We start from the raw sequence: 10,210 nt of genomic DNA, 5'->3' as shown, positions 1-10,210 counted from the left end.
CAACCCTTGTCTGGACAGGCTGTTCTGAAAGCTGCCAGCAGAACTGCAGAGATCTAATGCTACGTTTGGGACTACTAGAGCTAGTCTGTCTGATTGTGTAGGTAGTCCTTATATTCAGTGAGGTGGATTTTGATGTGTGTTGTCACTGTATATGATGCTGTCTTCAACCTTTCATGAGTAATCCCTCAAGACTTCAGTTTCTAGGTCTTCAAAGAGAGCTCCATGAGGTAACAGGTACAACTTTGGTCTTTAGCATAGTTAGAGCACAATCCTGTTTGATGCTTAAGCCACAAAGTAGTCTCCGTGTATTGTCCTTGTACAGGAATTATAGAAGCTCATTTTTGTCCATATTGAGATTAAAAAACAAACAACAGACGTCAGGCAATGATTTCATAACTAATTTTATGAAAAAATTTAAGCACTGCACTGATTGTGGTTATTCAAACTTCATATAAAATTCCAAAACATTAGAGATTCACACTATAAAAATCACAATTATCTAAAAAGTAAAGTAAATAAAGAGAACATTCCTTTACAGCAACTCATGAGCCAGTACGACTGACTGTACTTGAAATAATGCATAAAAAAACATGTAAGTAACCAGAGTTTTCTGTTAAATATGTCTTTAATTAAGGAAAACAAGGAAAAGAGGAAATGAAGAGACATTGTCTTTTACTCTTAATGAAAACCAGATTTCTGTTAAGTCTGTACAAAAGTTCCATCCGTATTGATGCATTCTTACACCAGCTAGTGGCCTTCTACTAAAAAAAGAGAAGCAACTGCTCAGAATGACAGTAAAGTACAAAAGAAGAAATCAAGACCAAGCTACACAGTACATCTTCTAATCTGGAAGGAGTTACATGGAGGTCCTGCAGAAGCCACTGGCATTAATATTCTGCTTTGAATGGGTAGTCCTTGTGATTGACAGCTCTGAGAAGAAAAAGAACTGGTTATTTAAGTATTGCAGAAAGTATCTCCAGCAGCATTTCCCTACTGCAGTCTCCCTGCCCCACTGCCAGTGTACTAAATTTTTGCTTCTGTCATTACTGTTAACATAGTCTTGTGAGCAAGCACATAATACACAAAGATGCTGAAGGGAATGTCCTGAATCAGTCTCCCTTCTGACATCAGTTCCAAGACATTGTTACCTGGGGTGGAAGACTGAAGATATGAGCTCTCCCTTATCTTGGTCATGTATGTTTTCAAGACATGGGGGGTGAAAATACAGATAGACTTAGTGGATAACAACCATAAAAAGGAACTTACTGGGGCACTGGAACTGCCCTCCAGTTCCTGTTAAAGCTGAGGATGACCTCCATCTCCTTTTTAGACAGTTCAAAGTCAAACACCTAGCAAAGAAACAAAAGAACAGCCCTTCTTACTTAGGTTCATGAGTAGTTAGCTACTAGTATGCTTCATATATTCATGACTTAAGGAAAGAAGCATATTGCATCTACACTAAGCAGTTAAGAAATCCTCTTATTTCTTAGCCAAATACCAATCTACCCTTGGAGTAATCAAGATAGCCCTTTTCTCTCTGAGGTGCCATTCATAGTAATGTCTTACAGTTTTGGGTGGTTGAATGCAGTGTGTGCTGTAATACACAGAACAAAAACATAAGATGCCAAGGATGGATTACTTGATGTATTGCAAATACTAGAACCAGCAGTAAATATTTCTGCTACAACAGAGGACTACTGGGTACCAACTGCAAATAGTTGCCTCAATCAGTTGTCTAAGAGTTCTTGCTGGTGGTTCATAGAAGTCCAAAATTTAGCAGCATGAATTGAAAGTAACACGGAGATACCATTTAAGAATTCCAGGCCTTATGAGCAGATGTCTACCTGAACTTCCCTGCCAAGGGGAACCACAGCCTCAGAGTGAGACAAACTGTAATGGGTCTGGTGTTTATGACTTGTTCCTTACATCCTAAAGAGAGGCTCACTAAGCATTTCCCAGGGGGCAAGTCCAAAACTTGGATTGCCTTTCTGGACAGCAGAGCTTGGACTGCCCTGGGGTAACCCATTTCTCTTCCGACAGGAACAAAATGCTTTTCTGCAGAGAACAAGTGTGGATGCTTAGGTAGCACAGAGCCCCCATCTTTACATCTCTGCACTCCCCTACCAATGCCTCTTAAGAGCTGTTCCATGGAAACATAGAGGAGATGTGGGTTTAGGTGCCTATCCTGTGTAAAAAGTTAGCAGCAGTTCCCAATGGAAACTTTACCTTGATGTTTTCCTCAACACGCTGAGGTTTCTCAGATTTGGGGATGACAATCACATTTCTTTGGATAAGAAACCGGATCAGGACCTAGCAAAGGACAAAGAGGAACACAAACACAGAGATACCAAGAAAGAAATCAGCTCAAATGAATTCTGTGTTCTCTCTTACCACTGTTTTTCATTCACAAACCAGTTTCCTTTTCTACAACTATGTTCACTCTTTGGAAGATTCTACCAGTTTGCACACAGGAGTTTGATGTGCCAGGATTTGCTTGCAGTCTGCTGACAAGCTAATTGTTTCTGGCCTATGCTGTTTCTTCATCCTGGCTACTCCAGGACTTTGTTTTCATTTAGGATAGAAGGGGAAGGGGAGAGGAATGATGATGCTTCTGGCTTGCAGTACATGGGTGCTCAGACCCCAGTGATACTGCAGATTATTTTGGTCTCACAGGTATTTCACCTGGGTTAAGACTTTTTGAAGTCCTTAAAAGGAAAAATAAACTTACAGATTTTAAACATTGTGTGTGTGTGTGTGTGTGTCCCTTCAAAAGAGTACTGTTGAATACAGGTTTTTTGTTCTGCTCTGCCTGTCTTAAAATAGGACTGTGGTTGGCTGCTTGTGAACCTATGGGTTTGTTTGAAGTGCAGTTTCTGCACACCCTGGGCAAGAACTCATCTGTGTGACTAGTAAGTAACAGAGAAAAAATTCATCTCGTATAATCAAGCAGCTTTCAGTGGTTCTTTGTGAACACAAGCAGAAGTGGAGCAATCAAATTAATCTGCAAATTACAGGATTCTCTGAAGAGTAACTTTGCTAACTTAACTGGAGAAAGGAATGACAAGTTAGCTTGATGATTTGTAGGTAAACCTCAGGGGAAAGGGGTTCTCTGGGAGAGAGCACTTCTCTCTGGGAGCAGAAGAAACCTTCCCAGAAGGGGAACACCTCAGGTAAGCAGACACCACTGCTGATCAGCCCCCATCCCCTCTAAACTCACACTCAGGACCTCTTAGAAAATACCTGATAATTTGTAGGAATGCTGGTAAGAAGTGGGTCAGTGTGAGGAGTTCAGCTCTGTTATACTGTATCTAGAGAAGGCAGCATCTGCTAAGACTGGCCATCAGTCATGTAAGGATGTCAGAGGAGGAGGAATAGTTTGCCCTGACAGACCCACTGACCTGGGCGGGGGTTTTATGGTGTCTAACTGCAATCTCTTTAATCCTGGGATCCTCCAGCAGCACAGGTTCCCCTGGCTTGGCCCTATTAAAAACAAAGGTCAGGATATTCATGATAGAGAGATGTTAACTTTCCTGCAGGAAGCCTGACATTTTGTGTGAAATAACCTGCAGCAAAGCAACAATACTTTTCCAATTATACCTGCATTATTTACATAATTTGCCTCAAAGATTCAAGTTGCAAATGAACAGATTTGTGTACGGAAAGGCTGAAGAAGAATATTTTCTTACCATGGGCGGTTAGGAGAGCCAAGGGGACTGTATGCAGTCACAACAATCCCCTTGGATTGACAGTAGTTTATCAACTTTTCCTGGGTTAGGTATGGATGACATTCAATCTGCAAGCACAGAAACATGGTGGTTGATACAGACTGCACTGGGCTCCTGAGGATAACACTTTAATTCCTCTTAGGTCACAGAAAATATGAAGGAAAGATTCCCAGTATCATGACTAAAATTACCTTATAAAAACATCACTCATGTCACAGAACAGGGCTTCATCATGCTCCATATTATGCTAAGATAGTGAGAAATAGATGAGAAGAGTGAAAGTGCTATCTGGTCAGGAATTGAGGAAACCTGTCTTCCTTAACTACTGCAGAGCAGGGCTGCATCTTCAGAGAAGCAGCTCAGGATATCCAAGACCTACAAGAGCCTACATGGGGATGCTGCTCAAGTTGTCACAAGCCATAGTATGATTACAGGGCTATGGCTATACTGCATAATGTGGCGCCATGCACATACTTAGCTATTCCTAAATGCTATAGCTTTGCTACCAGGAATGATGACATGAAATAGGTGTACAGTAGTTTATTTAGTCCTGAGCTAGATTAGGCTACTACTGCAATGGAAGTGTGTGGCACAGGCAAACCCATGGGGAAGCAAACTGAAGTCAAAGCCTGCAGTTCTTTAAACTGTTGAAGCTGGTTTGTTTTTTTAAACACAACCACAGTCTCTCTCTCAACTCCCCCTCCTGCCCCCCTTTTTATTTCCTTCTGCCCCCCTGCTCCCAGAGGGATGGGGAGGAGACACGAAAGACTGTAACTCCCACGGGTTGAGATAAGAACAGTCCAGTAACTAAGGTATAACACAAACCACTGCTGCTGCCACCAATAATCGTAATGATAAGGGAAATAGCAAGGGAAGAGAATATGATACCACCTGCCAAAATGAGTCCGACCCAGAAAAGACCCAACCCTTCCGGGTAACCCCAGTTACCTCCCCAGGCACGACGTGCTGTGCATGGAATACCTCTTTGGCTAGCTTGGGTCAGGTGTCCTGTCTCTGCTTCCTCCCAGCCTCACCTCCTCCCTGGCAGAGCATGAGACTCACAAAGTCCTTGATCAGAATAAACATTACTTAGCAACAACTAGAAAAAAATCAGTGTTATCAGCGCTGATCCCAGGCTGAAAGTCAAAACACAGCACTGCACCAGCTACTAAGATGGAGAAAAATTGACTGCTACTGCTGAACCCAGGACACATGGGGATAGTTGGGCCCATACCCACCAGAACTTTATAACCCTCAATAAAATCTTTCCGAGTTCAGTGTTCCCCTTGTGCTAAGCCTGGTTGGCACACACGCTAGCCCCAAGCCCAGAATCACAGCACAAGGAGCACTGTGCCTGCACAGGACCTAGTGTGGGGATTTTCCTGGATATTGCCAAGCCAGCAGAGGTGGGCATTCAGCACCCTCAGCTGTGTGCAAAGAAGTCTTATATGGAAGAAGGTCCTGATGCCTCTGCTGCCCTGCGATTTCTTTCATTCATGAGGTATGTGCTAAGAACTTGTTATGTAACTGCATACTTCAACCCTCCCTTCTGTGCCCAAGTTCAGTGAAATGGTTTATGCTGAAAAATAAATAAGTTCAATGAATGAGTTAGAGCATTTCTGTACATGCCCATGCCTGTGCTCACAGTGGGGATTATGCTGGTTATCCCAGGGTTGAAAAAATGGGTCTGTGGCAACTTTGGCTGTGACATCTAAGTCGTGTGAAAGAGCACATACAGCAGAAAAACACAAAGTCTTATATAAGGTCATGGATATTTTCACTGTTTTCCACTATCTAAAAATGATACATTCTCATGTGTTTCATATTACTGTAATATGCATAATCCATACTGGTTTGTATGATAGTGCTCTCAAATCGACACTGCATATATATGCATAAATCTACAAAAACAATTTCTGTTGACATCCCTATCAACTAAACACCATTAAGATTGACACTGTACCAAAGCCTTGCGTATCACAGGCAGCACTGATTTAGTCTTTCAGACAACTAGAGGTACCCATAGTGCTTTGCCAGACCTTTCGATGGCACCAAAGCTATTCAAAGGTCATGGCAGAAGTCAGTTTTAGAGCTGAAGTGTAGTGTATTTCAAGGTTAGTTGACATTGACAGAAACAAAAATCTTACCTGGTTATTTACTGGCTTGTATTTCAGTCCTGGCTTGTTCAAGAGTCTTTCAATCTGCTCATGGTTAAAGTTGGAGATACCAATGGCTTTTACCAGGCCACAGTCCACCAGCTCTTCCATCGCCTAATGAGTAAAGTGAACCAATATGTGTTTATGAGGTGGTAATACTGTCATCTACATTATTTTATTTCACTAAAGCTAATGACAAACTAATGAACAACTCATACTAGATTACAACTTGTATTATCTATATGCTTTACATCCCAGTGCAGATTGGAAAGTAATATAAGAATGGCTTGGCCAAACCTTTTGTAGCAGGAAGCAAAATTCTTTTGCTTTGGCTTTTTGGGGGTCATTTTACCAGAGCTTAAAAAGCGAGGGTGACCCCCCACTTCCTCCCTTACCTGAACACTACCTCTGATTTGGCAGAACATAGCAGGGAGAATGTTAGCTTATACTCAATTACCTCTAAATACTTCCTTGCACCTGTAATCTGCTGCTGCAGAGAAAGCTTAACCCCCAGAGCTGCAGCATCACAAAGGTGCAGGTTGTAGGATCAGATCCCAGTGCACAAAGAAAGGAGGATTGAAGGACAGCCAGAGATGCTGACGGCCAACACTGAAAAGCATGAGAATTCCGTACCTGTATGAAACACCCACTAAATCAACAGCCACACCCGGATTAATCCAGGCTTTCATTCTTCCACGGCATATAGTCAAATATTTTCATGACAGCACCTGCAGTGCTGATAGCTTCCTCCTCTTTAGTCTTAGTAACGATATCCCCCTCTTGCTCCCCAAAACAAGACATAGCAGCAGCTCTGCTCATTTTGATCATGAAATACAACTTTTTTGTGACTATCCTCCATACCCAAACCTATTCTTTAATTTCACTGTCCATGCAGATCTCTGCTCCACCTTCAGTGGTGACATCTGTTCCCAAGAGCAAACATTAGCTTACCTCCCATGTGTCCAGAAAATCTGTGTCACTAGGGATGATCATACCGTTCTCATCCACAGGGTTCAGTTCTTCACCAGCCTGTTATTTCAAGGCAGATAATACACAGACTTTTTGTTAAGAGCTGAATCGCCTCCTGTTTACTAGCATTTCTGACTGGATTGGTAGGTAGAAGTTAGCAGGTTGTTAAAACATATTACGTAACTGAAAAAAAAAAACACTGACATTTTCTGGACAAGGGCCATATTTCTACAAAACAAACCCTGCACACAAAAAGTGGGAATTAGCAGCAGTTATGTAACTTAGGCAAATCCAGGCAGAAGGCAAAAGATACCATCCCCTTCCTCTTTATCCTAGAGTTTTTATTGTTTAGACAGGTGTAGACTTGGGGGAGTGGGGGGGAGGCAGTGAAACTATTGTGCTGCTGCACTGTGATTTATTTCCCATCGTTGGTTACTCCAACTGTCCCAGCAGAAGGTCATGATCCCAAATAGCACAATTCTGTGTTGGTTACAGACCCAGCAGGCTTGTAGGCAGGGCTCATACCTACGACTATCTCACCCCCACAAGTGTGGAAATCCAGACCCACATGCTAAAACATACCTCCAGCTAGTTAGTGATTGAATTCTTGTTACCACAAGTGTAAGGGAAGAGCCAAATGAACCACAACATAACCTGGCTGCATGATGAAGATGGTCACAACACAGGTGAGAGAATGCATCATGTTTCTAGCTGGATAAGGAGAAGAGGGATGTAGGTACTACCTTGTATCCCATAGGGAAGTGTATCAGGTAGAGGTCGAGGTAGTCCAGCTGCAGTGCAGTGAGGCTCTTCTTGCATGCTACCTTAACCAAGGACCTCTCGTGGAACGTGTTCCATAACTGTGGGAAGAAGCCCAACTGTGATGCTACAGCTTCCACAATCCAGGGGACAGAAGCTTCTCCCTTGGTGGTCTGGGAGGAAAACTCCTTCCCCACCTACTCAGTCCACACTGAAGACAAGGATGCCAATGTATTCACGGTAAGGCAGGACAAACACACCACAAATAAGGAGTCAGCCATGAAGGGGGGCAGTCAGTATTCCTACTTAAGAAAAGAGAGATATAACACTCTGTAAGGTGTACTGACCCAACAGGGCTGTTAGTGTTAGATTTTGTTTTTTCAGCTTAAATTCTGAGTCTTAAGCAGCACACAGCTACCCATGTTCTGTCCCTTTTTACTGCCCACAGTGAAAGCTGTTGTCCATTTTACTTAATTCCTCAAACGAAAATCCAAGTCATTTAAATAGAAGAACTTGAAAGTATTATTCAAATTAAAACCTGTTCTTTAACAAAAATGAAGAGTATACGCAAAAGCCTAATTATACTCAAAGTTTTATCATTTTGCTAGTGAAAACCCTAATAATTTTTAGTTGAAGTGTTCCTATTTTGTGGTAGAGAGCATTGCTGAGGCAAGTGGAGAAGAGAAAGCAGTGGAGTTATACTGTAATATCTATTTCCTTTTAGGCTTACATTTTGTACATGACACAATTTTCAAGGGTCTTGAATACCAATAAGTAGCACAACACCTTTGAATTCAGACATCTGATTTGTCTTTTTTTTTCCTGTTCTTTCTAGGGTGCAAGCAAGTGAACCACCAGTATAATTAAATGACTTAATAGACACAAGGAAATTATTGGATTAGCAACTGCCATGCTGTATTTCCTAAATTCTCAATGGCTCCTGATAAGACACAGTACAAATTACAATTGAAGGACAGAATTTATACCACACATGACACCCATGAAGTGAAGGTTAGAGAAGGGAATAGGTTAGGTTAGAGAAGGGAATAGGTCCTCATGTTACTTTACGGATGGAACAAGTGTTTACTCTCTGAGAAAAGCTAAATGTCCCAATAATGCTGCACCCTTGTACCTTGGTGACAATAAAGAGGTCTTCCCGTTTCACAGCCCCCTCCTTGATCTTCTGCTGGACTGCATTCCCTATTTCATTTTCATTCTGGTAGAAATAGGCACAGTCAAAGAGGCGGTAGCCTGCATCGATAGCACACTTTGCCACCTCTTCCACCTTTCCTGGAGGAGCCTGAAAGCAAACACAACCAAACCATGAGCTCTTCCATGGTTTTCTGCCACTGCTCACTGCTGTGATAGCTCTGCAGAGTCCCCATTTCCACCTGTGGATGAAATTTCCTTGTCACCTGTATTTAAACTGAGTTTCAACTTTCCAAGCAAGCAGCATTTTTGTAATGAAATGGGACAGAGCAAAAAGGAATTAGTTCCTGTGACACATTTTGACTCCAGCAGCACGTGCCCACTATCCTTTGCCCTTCTTTACTCTCAGTGTTGCCCAACCAGCTTCACCAAACCCTGTGCACGAAGGCAGTCTGTCGCACAGGACTGCTGTCTGCCGCACGCCATCGCAGGGTTACAAGCTGCCAGCACCCAGGCAGCCTCTCGTAACCTACTTTAGCTTCTTTCCTGTCCATTTCCTCTGTTGCTTCCCCTTCTCTTTATCCTCCCTCCACTTCCTCACCCCTCATCCCCCTTCCCCTTTTGTTTCGCCCTTTGTCCCTTTGCTGTTTGCTCCCCGAGCCCCGCTTTCCCCCTGCTCCGCCTGGCAGCCCGCCCGGTTATACAAGCGGCCGATGGCGAACGGGCGGCGAGCCCGGACCTCCGGTCCCCGGGCAGTGAAACGGGTTCCGCGCAGCCTGCGCAGCACCGCGGGAGCCCCGGCCGTGGTCACGGCTCTGCCACCGCCTTCTCGCCTGACCGGAGCCCTCCCGCCCGCCTCGGTACCTGCCAAGTGCCCAGCCCGAGGATTGGCATCTTCATCTTGTTGCTCAGCTCCACGCAAGCGCTCGCCATGGTGTCCGTTTGTGCGTGTCCACGGGGGCAGAAGGCGCTTAAAGCGTGGGGCCGTCCGTCCCCGTTCTTACCCCCCTCCCCGCACCTCCCTCCCCGCCTCCGCCGGGTTGCGTTACATGTGAGACACAACGTGCCCGTGATTGAGAGATTTTGGTTTGTTATAGAAACGTGATACTAAGAGGGTTTGTTTGGTTTTGTACTGAATAAACTAAAAGCAAATGCCATAGTGATGATGAGTTTGGCACTTTGCATGTGTTCTTCTGCAGCAGAGAAAGCCTTGCATGAGGAGACTGGCATGAGGTCCCCTGGGCCGTTTTCTCAGTTACACTTAAGTGGTGACAAATGGACTGAGATTTTCACCTTTTACCCTAGAAAATACTACACTCACCTGCTGTTCGCAGAGCAAGTCAGAGAATGTAGTCTTAGCTTTACATCAATTCTGCATTCCCTATATTTGCATGCTCAGTGTGCTCCCTGCAGGAACTTTGCAGCACTCTGTATGAAAGCATCAGTTCCTGA

The 10,210-nt window shown here is 43.7% G+C and overlaps 1 protein-coding gene across 2 annotated transcripts; it reads right to left on the bottom strand.

Moving 5' to 3' along the window:
* Nucleotides 1-425: 425 nt before the first annotated feature.
* On the bottom strand, nucleotides 426-9,705 carry LOC101876891 (aldo-keto reductase family 1 member B1-like). Of its 2 annotated transcripts, XM_005148135.4 has the most exons (10): nucleotides 9,623-9,705; nucleotides 8,742-8,909; nucleotides 7,594-7,710; nucleotides 6,833-6,910; nucleotides 5,873-5,995; nucleotides 3,687-3,793; nucleotides 3,399-3,480; nucleotides 2,227-2,310; nucleotides 1,267-1,349; nucleotides 426-930 (listed from the first exon to the last, which is right to left on the bottom strand). In XM_005148135.4, exons 1-10 carry the CDS (start codon nucleotides 9,689-9,691, stop codon nucleotides 888-890), a joined length of 954 nt encoding a protein of 317 aa, XP_005148192.1. In that variant the 5' UTR covers nucleotides 9,692-9,705; the 3' UTR covers nucleotides 426-887. The 2 variants fall into 2 exon arrangements, with proteins under 2 accessions (XP_005148192.1, XP_030904025.1); XM_031048165.2 differs by lacking the exons at nucleotides 3,399-3,480; nucleotides 3,687-3,793.
* Nucleotides 9,706-10,210: the final 505 nt, after the last annotated feature.

This window comes from Melopsittacus undulatus, chromosome 5 (assembly GCF_012275295.1).
Source record: "Melopsittacus undulatus isolate bMelUnd1 chromosome 5, bMelUnd1.mat.Z, whole genome shotgun sequence".
Lineage (NCBI taxonomy): Eukaryota > Metazoa > Chordata > Aves > Psittaciformes > Psittaculidae > Melopsittacus > Melopsittacus undulatus.
The sequence above is the reverse complement of the archived record's forward strand: the minus strand, read 5'-3'. Positions and strand labels throughout refer to the sequence as shown.

Bases quoted from the DNA above. Each gene is read 5' to 3' on its own strand.
- LOC101876891 (XM_005148135.4), bottom strand. From the start codon at position 9,691: ATGGCGAGCGCTTGCGTGGAGCTGAGCAACAAGATGAAGATGCCAATC. The intron at 5,996-6,832 runs GTAAGCTAATGT...TTTACTCATTAG, and splicing joins ATTTTCTGGACACATGGGAG to GCGATGGAAGAGCTGGTGGA. The intron at 2,311-3,398 runs GTCAGTGGGTCT...GTCCTTTGCTAG, and splicing joins ACCATAAAACCCCCGCCCAG to GTCCTGATCCGGTTTCTTAT.